We start from the raw sequence: 22,569 nt of genomic DNA, 5'->3' as shown, positions 1-22,569 counted from the left end.
ATTTTTTCTATTAATATCTTTTTCCAAAAATATTTTGAATTATTATTAACCATTATCCTAACTAAGTTTTTAAGTTTAATTGAATTATATTATGCAACAAAGAACGTTGTGCATATTTCTATGCAGGTACATGTATAACTTGTATTACTACTCATAAATTTATAATACGATTACATATTTTTTTGATCATAGCGTCATCCTTATAATACTTTATTAAGAGTTATTCACATAATTTATATGCGATTTAATAATTCACAATAATAAACATAAGTATCATAATTTACCAATAAGTAAACATGTTTTACGGTTGCATCTTAAATTTATCTATTTAAGATAATAACGCGGTTATTGATAATTTGTTCACACATGATATAATTTATAATTGTTTTTATTGTAGTCTATTATATGTGTAACCAATGTTCAAATATTGTAATATTTTTCTGAGATCTATTTCAAGTAGTATTTTAATTCACTATTTCGTTGTTTATTCTTATGAAAACGATATAAAAATAGCTGTTACAGTAAATGAGTAAATGTATATGCACATTTAAATCCATCTCCAACCAAATTAGTATGCATCGAGTAAATTATATATTATAAGACATTTAACTTTTTAGTAAGTAAGTATAATGTAAATTTAATAGTTTGAGAATCGTTAATAACTATTTTTATAAAAATCCAATCGTCATCGACGAAAATTTAACCAATTATTATGAATATTTTTTATATAAGCCTGGATTCCTATTTTAAAGATCGATTATAATCCACAAAACTTAAAAATCAAATTAATTTATATCACATAAGCTTATAAAAATATTGTTAGAGCGCATGAACCGAATTATTAGTTATATTATACTATTACGTAATTGTATACGGCACTGCAGTTTAGTTATCATAACCATTTATTAATATTTAATAGTACGTTTATTTTGTTCTACACGAATTGATTAAATTCAATGCGTAGTATATGAAAAACTATTGGCTACCTAAAATAATATATTTTATTTTTGTATTTTTTTCTAATAATATGTTATAGATCAAATGTCTAAAATTGGGTTTTAGTTTTATATTATATTTTATGATAACGGTTTTTCTCTACATAATATTAATAAGATAATAAATTAATGTAGTTTATTACTAGTTATTACTTACATACTTCATTAGTGGACTACTAAAAAAGTATTGAAATTTAAATTCAAAATATTTAACTTTTTATCTGACCTTACGAAAAAAAAACTTAAGTTACATTATTTTAAAATTACTCAGAAAATTGTTTTAAACAAATGTATAAAATAAATATTGATAAATAACTACTAGTAAATAAGTAGCTGAGTATACAAATTAGTAATTGTAACTTATTACCTGTGAATTATGCAAATATAAAATCAGTCATCGAAATATTTTTCGGATACCGAAACATGTAGACGTGTTATGTACATATAGGTACTCACTTCTGCTACTATAATCTACTGTACTGCACAATCAAATGAAACAATATTCAATATTAATGAATTATTTTAATCGATCTGCTTGGATAATTTCCCACCACACACATCGAATGAAATTTCGAACAGATAAAATCGATTGATGTTATTATGGGATGTCAAAAAATATTTTACACAACAGAAGCCGTATGCAATCAATGTTGCACATTGTTATCACCTTCAATAATAGTTATTAATTAGTAATTATAACTAAATAACAAAATAACCTTGTAGTAATGTGTATTCAAATATAATTGGACCAAATAATTAAAGCAGCGATTACAATATTGTTATACTGTCTATAATTTATAATATTTGTATGAGTATAGTATAGTACCTAAATATAACAATCATAACATATTGTTTGAAATGTTAACAAAATTTTGTTTTATTTAGCCAATTAAACATATAACAACTATTTTTTTACATAAGATGATAGATGCAAAGAATAATTGTAAATAAAATAAAATGATATGTATGCAATATGCACCATAAAAGTGCTTACAAATATTATAACCATATTTAATTTAATAGTTAACAAGATAAAAGTTTAACATATTAATTATTTTTTTAATATTAATTTTAAAAAAAAAACAAGAAACGAAACAATTATTTGTTTTGTGATTAGCAATATGGTAATATTTATTAAAAAATAAATTGAATATTGTGAAATAAGGTTAGTGGTTATGTTATGTTATTTATAGTTAAATTGAATAACTAAAATGTTGGACGAAATATACAGATACTAAAATATTTGATAGTAGGGATTTCACAACATAGGATAATAATGTTTAAATTTTAAAAGCAATTATAAGTAGTTAATTTAATTTGGAAAACAATTGAGTGGAACTCCTCGATTATTATGAGAAATTATGTATAGTTTGGTTAGACATCATCTTTCCGAGGGGTTTGGTATAGGCAATATTAAAGTATCTAATGTTGAGAAAAATTAAGATCGAAATAACATAAAAATACTAAATAAAAGTTGCTTAAAAATGACCTTTAAGAAATTATACATTTAATGATGGCACCTGTTTAACTAAATTACAGATAAAAACGGCCTCATGTAGAAAATAATCGTGAAAGTACCAGTTTTACATCTAATCGGGTTAGTATACCAAATTGTTTATATAAAATGAGGACAATTTTGAATATATAATGTTGTTTTTATTTTTTCAATGTCTTAAAGAAAAAAAACGTTTTTATCATTATTTTAATGATTTTTAAATTTGAATAACATGTTTAAATGCTATAATTTATTAATCTTATAGGCCGATTTTCCTCAGGTCATCGGATATAGATCGGGTGGCCAAATTTCATAAAGTCCATATGGACAATATTAAGAGACACGCATGTAAAATTAAAATACATTTTACCTAGAATAGATGATGAATTATGTTATAAAATCGATAAAAAATAAATAAAAAATAGATGTATTTTGTGGTTTAAAATATTTTATTTTTTTTTGACATGGAAATGTTTAATTTATGGTATAAATGATTTATGAGTATAAAATAAGAGTAAGATTATAAATTTTATTATTACAACACTGTATAAAAACCATTTGTATCTTGTGTCTTAACAATTATTGTATAAATTAACAATTCAATAATTATAAACATATAATAAATATTAAATACTAATCAATGTATAAATATTACTTACAATTAGAACTTAACCATAAAAAATGAAAAATAATATAACAGTCATACAAATAAATTAAAAACAAAAAAAAAATATATACACATTGTGGTGTTATTTTAATAAAATAATTGTTACATATATTTTAAAATTGCTTATTCGTTAGTCGGATTTATATCCCGGGTTTTCATAATTATTTTTTTCAGACATCTCGTATAATTTAGGAATTTTTATAGTTTCATTTGTTAATTCAGTATTTTTCTCTATTATTTCAGATTTTTTATTTTCTATTTCACGAGCCTCTCGTTCTTTATTTCCTTTATACATCCACCTAAAAAAAAATACATATATTCATTATTTATTAATAAGTTATTTGAAATCATGTATATATTTTATAAAATTAAGTGCTTCTTTCTTTTTATATTTGTTCATAAAAGACTCAAAATAGACTAAAAAAAACCACTTGATCATTTTCAATTTAAGTCATATTATTAGAACCTTTGGAACACTGAAGGGTTTTTAGCCTTATATTTCAACCCCTATAGGTTCACATCTTCATTTTGTTTCAGCTCACAACAATCGAATATTTATATTTTGTTTTTACGTACGGTTGTCATTGGTTAAAGATAATAAAATAGTTATTATGATTAAATATAATTTTTAGTATTGTATTACTTTTTATATTTAGCTATATGTGAATTTGAGAAATAACTATTATATTATATTTACATAATATAAGAGTCGTGTCAAAGTGTTTGGTTGAGATTTATACACTACAAAAATATTCGACTGATTTTGACAAATAACAATGGGAAATGGGAATATTTCAACTAAAATGAAACAGAAATTATTGATAATCGGCTAATATAAGTATTATTAATCAGATTATAATGAAATGACATAAATATGTAAGTCGACAATTTTCGACGAATCGGTATCAAATATTGCAAACATATTATTTGGGATCCTTGGTGGGTTATAAAACGATTAAAATAGAAGCTCCGGGTAACATATTATAATATTGTACATAAAAGGAAATTTAACAACAGCTGAAGCTTATAAAATCAAAAATTACTTGATCAATTTTAACAACTGTGAAATATTTCAATAATAGAACCAATTATTTTAGAGTGGCTTAGCTTTATCAATAATCTAAAAATTGTAACCACATATTTGTGAATTTCTGCTTGCAATCAATCAAACGTAAGCAAAAAAGTTATAGTTTATAACTATCCGCCTTAGGTGAATTTCCCATCTCAGTTTAATTTATACTTCACAAAGTTGTATAATTAATAACTTAATTACTTACAAAAATACAAAAATTGCTGGTACAGTTAAGCCTCCGCCGAGAAGGAAGTAAGCTCCGGGAAAAGTTTTCATTGTTGCTTTATAAAATGCACTGTACATTGGTATATATATCATTGGAACAAAAGCCTCAAAAACTCCGACTACAGCACTTACTTGACCTAAGAAATTAAATTATCAACATAATAATTTTAAAACTATATTAATATCGTTGCAATATTTTAAAAATTACCAAGTTCGTCTGGAGTGACAAGTTTAGTGAATATAGATCTAGTTGCAATGGAACCAGCGCCATGAATAATTTCCACAATTGAGCCTGAAAAAATAAAATCATTATTTGTATTAAAAAATTTGCTGTTTTGAGTATAAATAATTTACCTACCGAAATAAAATACGTATTTATTGGGTGCAAATGCGAAAACAAAACTACCAATGACTTTACTGATACATGCCATAGTAGCTATTAATGCGTCATCCATTTTACATTTGTGACTGAAAACCCATAAAGAAAGTGATGTTCCTAAAATAAATATTGGATTATTATTATTATTATTTTTGTATTATTAGTATCCTTATATTTATTTTTTAAATGTACTTTTAACAATAATTGATTACATACCGATGAAACCAGTGACCATGGTAAATGTAGAGAACATACTGTAATCAAATTCGTCCCAATTAAATCGTATTCTAGTCGACAAGTACATAACTGACATTTCGCCTAAAATTTAAATCAACGATTAATTTTTAATTTTACTTTATTTTAAAACTAGACTGAGACTATTCTAGTGTTTTTAAAAATGGTAAAATATATTATGTGTCTTATAGTGAAACATATGAATGTCCAAATATTTTACGAACCTGTCATAGGACCCATTATTATCATGAGAACTAACATCATCATCAAAATCCGGAGCCTTCTGTTGTCATTGCCTTTTTTGAAAGTAACACTAAACGCATTTTTAATGTGTACTAAATCAAAAAATTCCTTAACATTTGTTGAGAACGATGAATTTTTAACAAGTTTATTTTCTTCACAAACAGCTTGGGTTTCATTACTTTTTATATCTTTAAGAAAAAAAAATCCATAAAGTATACCCAAGAAGTACATAGTTGAACATATTGAGTATATGCCATAAAAACCGAGCTTTTGGAACAGAATACCAGACAAGGCTATGCCGAAAGATATTCCTATGGTTAAAGATAAATTCAGCACTCCTATTCTAAGAGTTCTCATTTTCACCTGAAACAGTGATATTATTATAACATGTGTATTTATCACGAGTTCGGGGAAGTAATGATAAAATAAAAAAAAAAATACCAACCGAAGTTACGTCCGCAATGTACGTGAATACACCCATGAACATGATCATCCAACCACCCGTTAGTGACGAAGGCACGGACTCGACCAGACCGGCGACTTCCATTGGTAGTTCGTAAAAATAGAATACACAAACCAATAAGCCCAGGACTCGCACTAGTTCTCCGAAAATGGGCAGCAGCAGGACTGGTTTCCTCTTACGGGTTCTGTCACTCCAGGATCCGATGAAAATCACGAATATACACGGTATAGTGTGCTGGATAACCGACTGCCACATTGTCATGTCGGTGACTAGCTCTTGGACTCTTGCTTCCTGGTCCAGAGTATAATTTGTCTTCATCCGTTTTTCCAACGCCGAGCAAATCGCATCGCTCATATTTAAATTAACCCTACATGATTTCTGTAAGTTTAGGTTTTGTGTGGTGAGGTTGCCAAGTACACTTGACACGATAAAAAATGCGAGTAAAGGTTCAACTGTTATGTTCTTTAAAATGTATTTAGCTCTTGAGCTGAAATTTAATTTTTGCCATTTTTCATGCTCTGCGTCCACCTCTTCGGCCATGTTGATCTCGTCGTTTGTAGATTTTTTTGAGAGCTTCATTATTTTGTTGTGTTAATCTAGGTCATTTCGGAATGGATATTATTTAATACCTATAACATAAAATGTATTAAAGTATAATACAAAATATTGTATTATTATATCAAAAAATTATTTAAAAAAAATATAATGTTCATATACTTTACGATAGACGTTTCAGTAGTATAAAAAAAATAATGAATTTACATAAAATAGCAGAGTTTGAAAAATTAACTTATTTAATTACATTTACTTAAATATTCGATCTGTAAATAAAGTTCTGTTTTTTTTTTAAACTAAAAGTAGGTAAATTCTTCTTCTTCTTTTTTTTTTTTTTTTTTTGAGAAACCTTAATTTACAATCCATACAAAATTTGGCATAATAAGTAAATGTTATGAAAATATAATATGAAGTTGTCTTGAATGATTTGCGGGAGGGAGCCGTTTAGCAACAATACCTTATAAATTATAATTAAGATAGGTTCAAAGGAACCAGTTTTTTTTTCATTGTTATTTATATATAAGGGAAGTAATTTAAAAATCATTATTGAAAATTATTCATAAAACTATTTAAAGTTATCAATAATAATGATGATTCAACTTAAGTTTGTAAGATAAGCAGTTCTTATATTTTCTAATCTAACTATCGAAAATAATACGTAAGACCATGACTTGAAATTTTTAAATAAACCACATCGTTCAGGTATGTTTATCAATTGTGTCGAGTTCTTGTTATTTTCAAACTCGAAACAATACACCGATGTTATATCAGATTTGAACAAAATATTATAATCTGTATTCTGACGACTTTCTAACAAAAAGTTAGACAAATAATTATATGTGAACTTATTATAAAAGTGAATATCAGCTATGCGTTCAAGGTTTTTATGTATTCTCGTGATTCTAAAAATAACCTATTACGTAAAAGTCGTTGCTTTAACTCTCAAACAATAGGTAATAATGGTAGGTATATAACATTTAATTATCTGATAAAAAGGTAGTTACTACTCAATACTAATAATGTTTAAAACGATAATGATACACGTATCGTAGCTGCAAATAATTTAACAATTACGCATTTGAAAAAATATCAATATAAACAATAATAACAGTAAAATTGTATAAACTTTGTTACATACAAATAAACAAAATGATATTATTACTAAACAAGCGGTACTCATGTAATGAAATTTAAGAGGCAGTGGATACGTAAATGTATTAGTCTTATAGATTTTAAATGGTATGCGTATATTATAATTATACATTTCTTGAAACATTTATATTAAAAAAATATGTACCTATAATACATGTGTGTATGTATTTTTTTTTTTTAATTTTGTCACGTACATGTTATAACATTCTTGTATATAACTGTGTAACGTATAGAAGAGAGGCAAAAAAAAAAACGTTTCCACTACCTGTGAAAAATTGAATGAATTATAAAAGAGTAACCCATATAAATCCTAATTTGTAAATATAGAAAAAAATAAGAAAGCAATATTAAATTTGATAAATGATGATGTATACATTAATAGTACCGTATTAAATAATTAACACGTAATAATTGTTATTGTCAGATTATACTACTATTATACGTACATTTATACCTACTAAAATTTACTGTGTTAAACCAATGTATGAATAAACAAATTACTATTATTAAATACGAGTAGGTTATTTATATATTGTAACGAGTAAAAAACATTATTTTTTTTAATAAAAATATTTGAACATTATTTATCTACGATGCTCGTAAAAATTAATGTTGTTATTGTATTACATGACTCAAATAATTGTAGTTAATACATACATTATAAGAATATTCGGATTTTTATAAAATTGTAGGATATACTGTATATATAGTAATTTTTTGAATAGTCAACATTTGTTTAAAACAACTACAAACAAAGACGTAGTATTCCCGTTTTTCCTTCTAGTATCTTTTTCTGATTATTTTAAAAAGTACGGGAAATTATTAACTTTGGCCTTCTTGCAAATTACAAAATACAATACTAGATACAATTTTCTACCAAAAATCCACACTCGAAGTTTAAGTTCAAGCATTTTTTTCTATACCATAAAACGAGTTCACAGAAAAAAACATACATCATTGAAAAATATATTATATACATTCTTCGCTCCACTCAGAATTTGATTTATCCAACTCAATTTTTTTATTACTTAATTTTTTTTTTTTTATGTATTATAAGTGCAATAACACTGTTAACTATTCATTTTCTATTGTTAGTACCATCTAATACTCAATCCCTTAAAATACATAGTTGATTCTTCGAAAGAGAATATTTTTCTGAGAATTTCTAATTTCAAACTAGTAGCTAATTAATATTCTTTTTTACTTCAAGTTTGAAAAAAAAATTTAACATTTCAGAATTTAAGTAGTAATCATAGTAATCAAAGTTTTAATACTGGGAGAATAGTTGATAACTAGAGTTAATATGTCCTTAAGTTATATTAATAAATACTATACGATGTATAATTAACAATTTTAAGTGGTACTCAGTGGTAGATCTAGGATTTTGTTTTGTAAGGGCCCAATATTTTTTTACATTAGTACATATTTTTATAAAAACACTTATTTTAGTATAATGGTATTTTAAAATGTATTATATAAGTGTACGCGCATAAAAAAATTATTAAAATTAAAAATTCACAGTTATTTTCTTACACATCTTATGGGCAATGTGGGGGACAGGCCCCTCTGGCTCCTCCTTAAATTCGCGACAGGTAGTACTGTACGAGTATTTTTACAACCCCAAAAATTGCTTTAGGAACATCCCATCAAAAGCATAATAATTTATTTATAAAACCGAGCATTACTTTTTTCTGATCTGTTTTTAACTAATAACTAATAAGTAATTTATTAATGACTAATTAATGAAATAAAGACTTGAATATTTTTTGTGAAATTAAAAATTATGATTTGTATTTTCTATTAATTACTTATAGATCTTTTAAATTCAAAAAATAAATTAAAACAGCTGCTACTTTTTAACAGGATTTTATTTACAAACGGCGGTAACGCCGTTATCGTTTAACAAAGTATTAATACTAGTTAAAAAAGGTCGCTGTTTTATAGACAATTATTATCAAACAACCATTTTTATAATCGAATAAAAGATATTTCCTATTACTTACTAACAATAAGTAACTAATAGCGTTGATGTATTGCATGTGTATTAAACTAAAAATCTATCGCTTATCATGTGATACAAATCATACGTAAATATATATATTTATTATAGAATACATAATAAATTGTTGATTTTGTTAATTTATTAGATCTTAAGTTATTAAAACACAAAATTTGTTGTTGTACAACAGTTATTTTTTATTGATATAATTTTTGATTAGGTATTTTTTTTTTTTTTAATTATTAGGTACAGCATACATTTTAAATTTTCTTTTATGAAGCAGAATAAAAACGGAATTTTGAACGATTGATTTATAATTTAAAACAGGAGCATATTTAAAGAGGGCTGAGGGGGCTTCAGCTAACCTCCCCCCCCCGAAATCCAGGAAATATTTAATAAGTCTACTTAATAGGTATGTCCTATCATATTTAAATTGTAGAAGTTCAATGTAATTAAAAATATCTAAGCCCCTCCCAAAAAAATGTCTTAATCACTCCTGATTTAAAACATTTAAAACCTATGAAAATAAACAATATAATAATATGTACACTACAAATAAAAATTATTGACTTCAAAATATTAAAAAAAATCCATTAAAAAATGGTAATAATTTTAAGAGGATAACAACTTTATATTTAGAATAATTATACTTTAAATCAAATTTAATTCATTTACAATATTTTGAATTTAGCTAGGTATTATGAAATTCATAGATATAAAAATTAATTACATTCACAGTTCTGATAATAACCGTTATTTTTTTTAAACATTCTCTTCCTTTTATATTTTACACAACATAAATAATATTAGTTTAGCTTTAGGCATAATACGTAGGTAATTAATAAAATAATCACGAACTACTTTTTACGTTTTATAATACGGTTAGGTTTGAATTACAATTTTCACACTCCAAAAAATCATTGTTCACAGTCATTTCATATATAATGAAAACATTATATAACATAATATTTTTTGGCAAGATATTACATTTTAATAAGTTAAGTATTGTAGTTAATTTGCTTTATTTTTGCAGAGTAAAAATTGTTTAGAACATATAAATATTTATTATTATATTGTTTATGATGAGTCTTGTGGTTATTTATGTGATTAATTTAAACACAATTTAATTAAATGGCATTATTACGTAACGATAATTCACACAGCAAACTTAGATTACCAGTATCAAATGTTAATTTAAATTATATTATAAAATTTGAAAAAATAATAATGTCATTATTAAATTTCCTAACTAAAATTGTATAAAAATAGATTTACTATTTATATTGTGAGATGATTTTTTTGGATTATAAATCTAGATACGGGAACAATAATTTTAAACTTCTTATAAAACACATTTTATGTTAAAAAACTCAAAATTAATTTACCTGTTTTTTTTTTCTTTAAAATATTATCTTGCATTTAATATTTTAAATTACATTCCCTTTAATGGATTGTTTATTCTTTTTACACAAAATTATTTCAGATGATTTTTAATACATTTTTGTAATATTATTTAATTTTAAATCAGAAAAAAACGTATAGAAATACACTTTAAAACTAGTAGAGCAATATTTTAATTATATTATCTAATACTAACTACGACTGATATCAACTCAATACTATATTGAATAGTTTAAAATTATAATAATTATAATATACTATTAGTGTGTGAGGTCTAATTAGTCTGAAATCTAACCAATAATTTTATAGATTGCATTATATAAATATATACACTAATTCCATGAAATAATTTTTATCTCGTAATTAATAATATAATCTAATAATTTCATGTTTTAAATATTGTAAGTTATTTATGAATTTTGTTACATAATATTATAATGTTTACGTTTAGAGATTATAATTAATGATATTATGTTATTATTAATTATTCACTATATATTTGTTAATATTAAAATATACTTAAGTATGACCAAGATATTCATTTTTAAGTTATTATTTAATCCGACTCTACCATAATATTATACAAATAGTTTTTCAAATATAAGTGATTCATTACCTTATATAATTACTTACACTGGCTACACCATACTAAGTATGGCATACTTTGATCTAAATACCGTCTACCGATACTATATACTAATTTATATAATTTATAATTTATTCAGCTTTTAAATACAGTGATATAGCTATCTAAGATTATAATATGAATAATGTAATATGGTGAAATTTACTTAATATCAAATGATTTAGTGATCAATATAATATATAATATGGTTTTTATTTATTTATTTTTTTTTAATTAAAAAGTAATAATATTATTTATATTGTTTTTTGTAAGTAAATTTGGTAAATATTAAAAATTAAATTTTTTATGATAGAAAAAATTATGATTAGTAGGTTATCCATGATTTTTAATAAATACAAATTTCCAAAATGACAAAATATATCGGGCATTCAAAGTGAACAAATAAAATACTTTCCATAATCTACACGAAACACAACGCACAATCACAATCGATAATACGAATAATAAATAATTTGAAAACATATTAGATTATATAACACCTATGTTTGAATAGTTAACAGCTGTAGTCCGTAGGTACAGTATACTACAAATATTTTAAGAACTGAAGTGATCCTACATATGTTGTTATTTATTTAATGTTACAATATACCATAATAACTATAAAATGAAACTGTTTAAATTCAAAAATGTACCTACCTATAACGTTATTATTAGATAAATAACGAAAAATAATCATTAATATAAGACAATTTAATTTGTTTTTGACATGTTTTGTTATTCACGAAATATTGTGTAGTAATATGATGTAATTCATTATTGATTAATATTAAATTTATTTAAAAAAAAAAAAAAAAAACTTGGACCAAGTGCAATATTGTATTTTGTTGTTATTGTACTATACATATCTATAGAAGCCATCTCAGTATCATTTGTTTTATTATAAATAGTGTGTCATAATTAATTTTAAAAGGTCACATACCTGCGTAAATTAAGTTCAAATATTTTCTTTGTCAGGAATATTCTGCTATATTGCGCTCATGATAACCGTTTATTCCAAATAGACTTTGTTACGTTGTACAAGAACTAATAACTTTAATAATAATTAGGCACCTATATTATATCATTATTATTACAATCGGCAACAGATTTTATCCGTTTGCATTCGTATAAATTATCAGGTGAGTAGTGAGTAATTATATCGATCAGTCATGGATAGAAATGAGAAGAAGTTGGAAATATTACGTCATAAAACGAAGATTCATACAGTGATAACAATTCTTAATCCACTGGTTATAAAATAATATTTATTATTTTCTATTTACGTTTGTATTATTAACAGGATATATTGAAAAAAAAAGTTGACAATACTATTGATAGTACAAAAATACTAACTAAACATTGGGAAAATAAATTGTCTGAATACAGTGATATAGTGTTGCATAATACAATTTTGGTAAGTCATACTGCGCATAGTATACTTATACGAGTGATTAATAATTAGATAATAATTTACATTTAAGTAAAGAAAACAAATCTATGTAGGTATACCTATGTATTTTTTTTCACCCAAATAGCATAAAAAACAACCTTGCATATTATTGTCTAAGCTATCGTTAATGAACGCTCTATAGTATATTAAATATACAATCGTAATACCTATATATTATTTCATGTTCATAGAAACTGGTATTGAAAAAACAAAATGTTAAACATTTTAATATTAATGCAACTTTTACGTTTTTTAGTCCTACCAAAAATCTTTAACTATGCAAATGGAATTTAAAGATAAAATAATAGAGAAATTACAAAACGAGATGGATGAATGCATAGAATATCGTTGTAGAACTGGTCAAAGAAATTTGGAATTAGTTAATACTACATTAAGTAATTCAAGCTAAATCTATATGATAAAATAAAATAGTAATTGCTAATTAGAAGTATCTATCTGTGTACTCGAGGCCGGGCTAACATTAAAATCAGTTGAACCGATTGTATGGAATTTCCATAAGCAAGTAGATGACTTAGTACAAATTTAGGCTAATATCGACTCCGCAACCTCTATATAGGGTGGCACATACGTGTTTTTTCTTAGAATACCAAAATTATTTATTTTCGTATATTCATGGCTGCTAGTTATTACACAAAAAAGAAAACAGATATACTTTTTTTACTTAATTAGGTGATCCCTTTATGTAGTGTGTAACAAATAATTACTTTGTATATATATATATATATATATATATATATGTGTGTGTGTGTGTGTATAGAATTACGCAACAATAATAACCGTGTTTTACGACAGGTGCATTTAAAAACGAAATTGAAAATATACATCGCCAGTATCAGGCTGAATTAGAATTAGCATTGCCTATAGATTTCGCAGAATTAGAAGTCAGAACAAACGAGAATGATACTTATTGGAAAATGCTAAAATATGATAATAAAGTGATACAACTTGAGATAGAAAGATGGAAATCCATTATTGAAAACAAGCACATTGAAAATATGGATATCGAACGTGGAAGGGTAAGTACAAAAGATAAGTATATGAGATATGACTAAAATGTGAAATAAACATTTACACAATTAATATACCTATTCTAATTAATTTTAAAAGCTTAAAAGTGTAATTTATTACACTATAGCGTGATTATAGTGATATAATAATGAAAAATATTATTTTGATCATTATTCGGGTAGTTTAGATACAAAAATATTGTTAATCTGTAAAATGTATTGACGTGATAATAAATATACCAACATAAATTGGGGGTGACTTTTATTATAATGATGTATGATTATGATAATACAGATTATTAAATTTGTAAAATTTATCGACATCATAAATGATAGGAAATCTTTTGATTTCAGTTTTTAAATTATTTAACATTTTTAAACCAAGGATGAAACTGTTGTTGGTATATAAATTAAATGAAACTGATCGCCATAATGGTACAGTAATGGTAATTAATGATAAATATTAAACATATACTGCTTTATAAATAATCGCTTTAATTATTTTTACAAATAGGTAACTAATTTTACAACACTATATTCATCATTAATTACTGTACATATATTCATTATAAAAATATTATATTATAATATTGCATAAAATATATAGTATCATATTAAATGAACCGCACTATACACTTATCGAGACTTAATCGTATAAATGTATAATATTATAGTTGTTAATCATCAGCTGTAGAACATCTTGGTTAAAACCATAATCATAACAAATTATGATTTTCGATATTTACATTATTTATAATAGTGTTTCCCGACATTTTTGGTTATATGCAGTCCACAAATTTTGTAAAAAAAATTGTTAAGGCAATTATATAATATTATAAATTTTATATCATATATAATAGGTAATAAAACTTAAATGTTATTCTGTTGTGTCTTAAATGATATCATTATTTTATTTTTAATAGTTTCACAATAGGGACATTCTGTCCACCTTATTTTTAATATTTATAAAAAAAAAAAATTTTAATTATAATCATTTTTGTTATATATATAATCTGATAAATCTATTTATATTTTTTGATGTTAAAATTATTGTTTTCTAATAATAACAATACAAGCTCTTGATTGTTTCATAATTTTGTTTTTTTATGATACCTACCATATTATTATTATTATAGACGAGCTCTTTAGAAAACTTTCTCCCCGAACGGGTTAGATCCTAACGGGAATGATATCGATAATCAACCACGGTACATTCATGCTAGCTGTCAATTGTATTGAACATTTGTGCAATCGTAAATTCAAGGAATTCTTATTATTGTTATAGTTCACTTTTAGTATTTTAAATTGATATATTTCTTGTTCTTAAATGTATATTTTGTTCTAAATATTATGGCTATAATGTCTTAAATTTAGACACCCCCGTGACTAAGTTATATTTGATTATTAGGAAAATTCTTCAACGAATGAATTTTAGATTGCTCTATAATAATGTACCGATTAAAATGTAAACTACAATTATATATTTTAATTATAAAATACCAGTAATATAAATAATAATGAAATACATTTTAAATTATTGCAATCATTGTGTTATATACGTAAATATAATTATCTCATAATGTAGTTTGAATCGATTATGAATAAGTTTTGTTGGAAAGACTACATAATGCATTACAAGAATATGAAAGATATATATTCTTTTATTTTGGATGATTATACGGAAAAAACTAAAAATACGGTAAAAGAATACTTGAAGTTCAAAACAATGAACGAACAATTATTAGTTACAACAAAAAAATTAAAAACTCGAATCAAAGATTTATTAGTAAGTTTAGACTATGGTTTTACACAGTAAGAAAAACTTAAACATGTTTGTGTAATTTTATTAATAAAATACTTTTTTAGAATAAAATAAGTTTCTTGGAAAAAGATTTAAGCAACCCTAAGTTACTGAAGGAATTAAATATATTAATACAAAAAAGAAATGAACTTCAAGAGGGCTTGAAACAATTCAGAAATAAGGTCGCAATTAATTCAAAGCTCGGTCTTAAACAAAAGTCACTTCTTTGCCAATCTACCAAACAAATAAATAACGTAAACATTTTACGAAATTCTTAAATATTTAATTTAATTTATATAGATTACATAGTTTTTTTTTTTTTAAACGTATTTCAAAAACATTTCTATTAAACACAGCATAGAAATAATAACATAATTTTTAGTGAATTAATACTTACGTTTTTTATATTAATAATAAATGTTTGTAAATTGTATTATTATTTATTATAATAATTAACATTCCTAGATGTGAATTACTGAAAATATGTGTATATTTGTTTTTTTTTAACCTAACCTGTGGGTAAATCTAGTATAAATTATATAAATAATATAAATAATTCATTTTAAATTCAAATACAGAATATAAACATTATATTGAAGAGAGGCAAAGATACAATGAAATGTATCAAACTATGTCAAGAATTGGAAACATCCGAAGACAAAGCTAATAAAATACCAAAATTAAATTCATGTGGAAATAACGATGCGGTAATATAAATTTATCTAATTAACCAACATTTTACCCAAGTTGTTTTGGTGCGAACGTGAACACATCTATTATATATAATATATATTATACAATGTGATTTTTATCTTGAACCAATTATTATTAAAAAAGCTATTGACATTATTGAAAAATACTTCTTTTATATAATTAGTTAAAATAAAACAACATTTTTTTTTAATAAATTATATTTTTTAATATTATTATAGTTATAATTTTTTAAGTTTATTACTATTTTGATTAAAAACACAACTTTTACTATAAATATGTATAACTCATAATCTACTCGTTTGAATTTCAAATTTTATGTACAAAAATATTCCGAAAAATAATCTGCTTTACAATCTAAAACTCAAAATGTATATTGTTATTCAATAAAGTGAAAACATAAAAAAATATAAGGATAACAAATATTTAAAAATATAATATTTTTTTTTAAATTTTGTTTTATGTTGATTGTAAATTATATAAAAAAAATATTATTAAAAATACTAATAGTTTTTGAGCTGGTGGCTTATGATCAAATAATCACCTTGTTTATAAAAAAATTTATTTAGTATTAAGCACTGCGCATTCTAAACAAGATCATCTATTCATTTGTACTATTAAAAATCAATAGGCATTCAATATTAATTTAAAGGGCTGCATGAAAACTATTTTTACATAATTATATAATACTAAACTGAGTAAAAAAACTACTTTAAAATGTACGTATATTTTCAGAAATTTCTAAAAATGAAGTATAAATTAATTTATATCCTATTTTAAATATATTACAAAAATTAAAAATGTTAAAAAAAGTCTAGAATTAAATTATTTTTATGAGCTATTAAGTAATTATTAAACTATATAAGGTAAATCTATTTTTATTAGGTATAATTATAGCAGTCTGAAGTTTTTAGTTTTTTCTATTACACGAACAGTTTTGACCGTGATTATTCATCAAGGATTTAACCTATATTTCCGTTCTGATGGCCTAGCTATCTCGTGTTATCATATTGATTCTCTTTGACCATGGAAAATGTCATTAGCAGGTCTAATTATTTTTATCAATTTAATAAAATTGATAATAATATATTGACAAGGGACTTGATTGATTGTTTATTCAAATATAGTTTAACAATAAAAAAATTTGACGTACCATTACTCAGAAATTTTATACGCAGAGGTATAAGTATAGGTATTATCTAACTGTTATTAAGAATAAGTCCTAAAATGGACTCTCTAAAAAACACATATGAATGATAACTTACCTGACATTTTTATTGGGGTGACTATGCAGTGGCGGGTGTCAATTGTAATTTTGATTAAATACTATTACAAATTATAATACGTAAACACATAGAAGCATATTTAATTTACATAATTTTAAATTGTTACATGTACTGTAGGTATTAATTCACTATTCAGGTAAGAAAAAAATAATTATATCTTAGAATTATTTTTATCATTTACTCGCATTACTTTTGCCTAAGTATGCATACAGAATAGAATATTGTATAGATAGTTATGATGACAGTCGATATTCGTATAGTATGGTCCAAATACTTCACGTAGACTACCTCATGATTTATCATATTATTTATTATAGTTTAATTTTAGTGTGGATGTATATTATAATTTATCACCCGTAAATTTACTATATTAATGTGAAATTAATAATTAATAATAATTAAATATAATGCTGTTATTATAACATGATAAGTGTTACATTTTTCACTCATTTAAATAAAAAATAGTTATATAAATGCATCAAACTAATTCAAAATGTATCATCTTTTGTAGATTGATCAATCAAAAATACAAGAAATGTTATCAAATATACAGCATCGTGTATCCTCTGTAAAGATTGAGTGTAAAATGATTGACGAGAATAACAATAAATTAAAACATGAAAATAACGAATTACAAAATAAAATTAGTTGCTTTCTTATCAATCAATGCTAAAATAAAAACCTTAATAAATAACTCCTTTTTAAATCAACTCTTTGAAAACATATAGTAATAAACGTAATTGCATCTATTTTATAATACATTTAATTTATTTGAATATCAATATGGAAATATGGATTTTAAACGATTTTAAACGTATACACGTAATTTGGAATGACGATTTGTTATTTTATTTTTTTATTAACTTTAAGTTTTACTTAAAATTTTATAAAAAAACTACAAAAATGACAATTAGTAATACAATGAGTAAATTTGATATAGGTATAGATAATATAAAATGTACCTATTACAGTCAGGGAAGAAAAATTTGCCTGTTGATAGAATACTAGTGGTGAATAAAATATACATTAGATATTTCTAATACCTAACTGTTTTTTAAAATATAATTTAAATATGTTTTATAGGTCATATGTTTAAGATATTTAAATTAAATTTTAAAATATAGTTATCAGAAAACTGTTGTTCTAACAATATTATAAGTATCTTTATTTTATGACTGTACCTAATACATTTTATATTATACTTACATTAAATTTAGTTATTTTATTAATTGTAATTTGTGTAATTGTATGTAAAAATTATAAATTACTTTTGATTTCAATAAAAAAAAAATCGTTTCTACATAATATTTTGTGTATACGAGTTAATTATTTAAAATCGATACAAATAGCGCTTATTATTAAATAATGACTAAACTCATCACAAAGAAACAACAAGCCCACCGTAAATTGGAAAGAGCTACTTCTCAAGTGATAGAAGGAATTTCAATAACTTCACTAGCTCTTTTAAAAATATTCTTCTAAAATTCAACAATTATGTAAATATTACGTACCACAATTATTACGTATGGCACCCAACTCTGAGGAACCTCAACATTCAATTTAATTAAATTTCAAGCATTTCAATTAACAACTTTTCAATATACCAACAATATTAACATTTGCTTCCCATCATAGTAATATACATTTCATAAACACTACTTTAACAATGCAAATTGCTCTATATCTAACCTATCCTCACGTACATTACCTCATACCTGATAACCCTCCCCGTCGTCTCAAATATAAATGACCACGTGATCTATTAAACAATCTATACTATAGATTCTATAGCAACTTACTCCACCTTAAGTTCAAAAATTTGAAGCAGTGTCGATGTTCCTTTTCCTCGTGTTTTTAATTCTAGTAAAAATTGTTGATATATTTACTTATTGTATTACTTTTTGCAAACAAATTGTAAATTGTATTTTATAAATAAAAAAAAGATAACTGGTCAAATCAAAATATTATATTTATTATTATTCACGTTATTTTATTTTTACATTCATCGATTTGCTTGATGAATTGATTTATGCATAGCATTAACACAGAGCATAGAAATTATTATTTTATTTTTATTTTGCCGGTACTTTATAACGGTATTTTCTATTTGATTAATTATATCGATAGTCTATTATATTTTAATGTATAATATCACTCTATTGTCAATGTAGGATTTAAAATTCAAGCTCTTTGTTCTATATTGCGTGTCATGATGTATATTGTAGCACTGTAATAGTTGCTAGAAATACTGGTGCATACATAAAAATGTTGTTGGGGACGTGTAGCAGATTCAGTTGATCAATTTTATTTTCATGGATGGAAATCAGAATAAATGTCACTGTCGCAATTTATATTGATTGAATGTATAGCTAAATTGCGATATAAATGCTCATTTTTTTTTTACAAATAATATGCTACATAATATTATGTTTTCAATTTATATGTATATAGTTTAAGATTCACTGTAGAGGTATGATTGTACTGGTTGCAGAATGATTGTTATTTTTTGTATGGTGAGTTATTTTATATAAGTAGTTGAATTTTTATTTTGATATCTTCAATATTATGAGTAAGGTTTTTGACAATAAATTGAATCAAGTTTGTACTTTGTAGAGTAAAATCTAAACAATTCTCGATGGTTTTTAAAATAATTGGATAAAAAAAAATACTAAAAAACGTAAATACCAGTTTTCAAATGATAACAAAATTTGATATTTTAACGAAAAATAACAATTTTTTTCTTTAAAGGTTTTAGTTATTTTATTTATTTTGGTGTACTTTAAAAAATATCTAATACAGGGACTTGAAACTTTTCTCCATTACAAATATTATTATGATTATTGTACTCTTCACGCATATATATTTTATAAATGTAAAGCTATTGTTATTATGAACCTTTTAACATCGTTCTATTTAAAACATTGATGTTGACTGCTAACTTGTAATAGTTGATAACAATAATGTATAATACAATATATGACATATTTTTTTTAACGAAAGTTAGTTTAAAATACCGCATGACTAATAGAAAATAAAATATTTATAGTAATATAAATAAATTATAAAATGTATTAAAAAATAAAGAGCTGGCCCTACTTAGAATCTTTTATGGCATATGCAACGATTTACCAGTGAATTCAAATTTAACACATTCGTTATAGTCATCTACATGAGGTACTCAATGAAAAGATATAAATTGAAACCCGTATTTTCCAACAGAGCCTCTTCCCCGGATTTCACAACCTATAATTTATGAGCCTTGTACAATGATGTTTTCCAACGTACGTATAGGTATAGGTTTTATTTAAATCGTGTAAACACGTCATATAATTAATTTATGTATCACGCGAAGCATTTAGTTTATTAATCGTAGATTTTTATGCTACGCAGATCCAAGTAATTTAAATATACAACGATTTTATTATATATTTAAAATTACTAATAACGAACTAATACAAGGAACTGCACAGTCAAATGAATTAAAGGTTTTCTGAAACAAACAATTATTTTTAACATAAAATCTATTGTATTATATGAATATAATTTTCAAATTCACCTAAGAATAATTAATAATTATATAACGTAGGTTTTGGATTTTATTCATTAACTTTTTTTAAAGAAGTTATTTAAATAAAATTAATTTCGACAGTTAAAAATTATTAATTGTAATTTTTAGATAACAGTTAATTTGTTGATTGATGATTGAAAACAATTAGTTATATTACAGTAAATTAAATAGCTAATTTATATTAAATGTTCAAAAATCCAGTATGGTGTTAACCATAAAAATTAAATCAAATCTTACCTTAAATGGTTGTGTAGAAATTGAATATGGTTCAAAAACTTGGTAAGAAAAGCTGCTTATATTTGTTTTATACGGCAGAATACTTGCACCACTATACTAACCACTAACCACTATACAATTACCACTATATAATTCAGTACGTCACGATTCACGAATAAAATGTGCTACCTTGGACTCGGTCAGGTCATCAATGATAATATACTCTTTTGAGCAAGATCGTATAAACGGTTAAAGCGCCATGCTGTGCCATTTATATTTTATTTACTATTAATCATAATCTTGATTCCCTATCTGCTTGCTATTAAATCACTCGCACTTCTACACTTAATTATATACAACAACTTGAATTGAATAAAACTGTATTAAAAAGTAAGTAAACAACCGTGTATTTCTAACTATACCTAATTGTTAAATTTGAGGTGAAAATATATCGTTTCGGTTAATATAAAAAATTAATCTAACAAAATAATTGATGTATATATACTTATAACAAAACTATCAGTTCCGGAGTTCTCAGAGTAACTCAACGTCGGGTTTTCCTGTGCACACCAACTGCCGCTATATGAACACGACTTTCATACGTCTCATAGTGTACACGATTATTGCAGAACTGCGTGTTCAGTTGAACGACCTTCGTGCATACAACCTGTTTCCATTAGCCTACTCCCCACTTTGATGATCCTATGTTTGAAAATATTAAATGTCAACAGGGTCTAAATTGCACGTCGATATAATAAATAAATAAAAAAAAAAAAATAATAAACCCAGTTTTTTATTTTGTTTATTGATTTGCCTTATTTTGTTTTTGTTTTCAATAAGTTTTCCACGTGGTAAATCATAACAAAAAAATTAAAATTAACTTTTCGAAAGTAACTTAAAAGTATAATTAATGATATAAAGTTGTATTAAGTTAATATTTTTTTATTTATTATTAATAAAATATGATTAACTATTACGCATACGCATTTCAAAAGTGTATTAAC

The 22,569-nt window shown here is 24.1% G+C and overlaps 2 protein-coding genes across 2 annotated transcripts in view; one reads left to right on the top strand and one right to left on the bottom strand.

Annotated features, from left to right (window-relative positions):
- LOC113550224 overlaps positions 1-22,056 on the bottom strand; it is a 28,847-nt gene extending 6,791 nt beyond the window's left edge. The window contains exons 1-8 of the mRNA XM_028188692.1: positions 21,587-22,056; positions 5,756-6,402; positions 5,292-5,673; positions 5,050-5,151; positions 4,813-4,950; positions 4,663-4,746; positions 4,435-4,591; positions 3,291-3,456 (exon numbers count right to left, since the gene is read on the bottom strand). Of these exons, the coding sequence (XP_028044493.1) occupies positions 3,291-3,456; positions 4,435-4,591; positions 4,663-4,746; positions 4,813-4,950; positions 5,050-5,151; positions 5,292-5,673; positions 5,756-6,352 (1,626 nt within the window). The 5' untranslated portion in view covers positions 6,353-6,402; positions 21,587-22,056. The remainder of the gene's footprint in view (positions 1-3,290; positions 3,457-4,434; positions 4,592-4,662; positions 4,747-4,812; positions 4,951-5,049; positions 5,152-5,291; positions 5,674-5,755; positions 6,403-21,586) is intronic.
- LOC113550229 lies at positions 12,462-18,454 on the top strand. Its single transcript, XM_026951943.1, has 8 exons — positions 12,462-12,731; positions 12,806-12,919; positions 13,212-13,350; positions 13,769-13,992; positions 15,569-15,769; positions 15,850-16,038; positions 16,363-16,491; positions 18,293-18,454. Exons 1-8 carry the CDS (start codon positions 12,675-12,677, stop codon positions 18,452-18,454), a joined length of 1,215 nt encoding a protein of 404 aa, XP_026807744.1. The 5' UTR covers positions 12,462-12,674.
- Positions 22,057-22,569: the final 513 nt, after the last annotated feature.

The sequence above is a fragment of the Rhopalosiphum maidis genome, chromosome 1 (assembly GCF_003676215.2).
Source record: "Rhopalosiphum maidis isolate BTI-1 chromosome 1, ASM367621v3, whole genome shotgun sequence".
NCBI classification, from domain to species: Eukaryota; Metazoa; Arthropoda; class Insecta; order Hemiptera; family Aphididae; genus Rhopalosiphum; species Rhopalosiphum maidis.
This window is presented reverse-complemented; position numbering and strand designations above follow the sequence as displayed.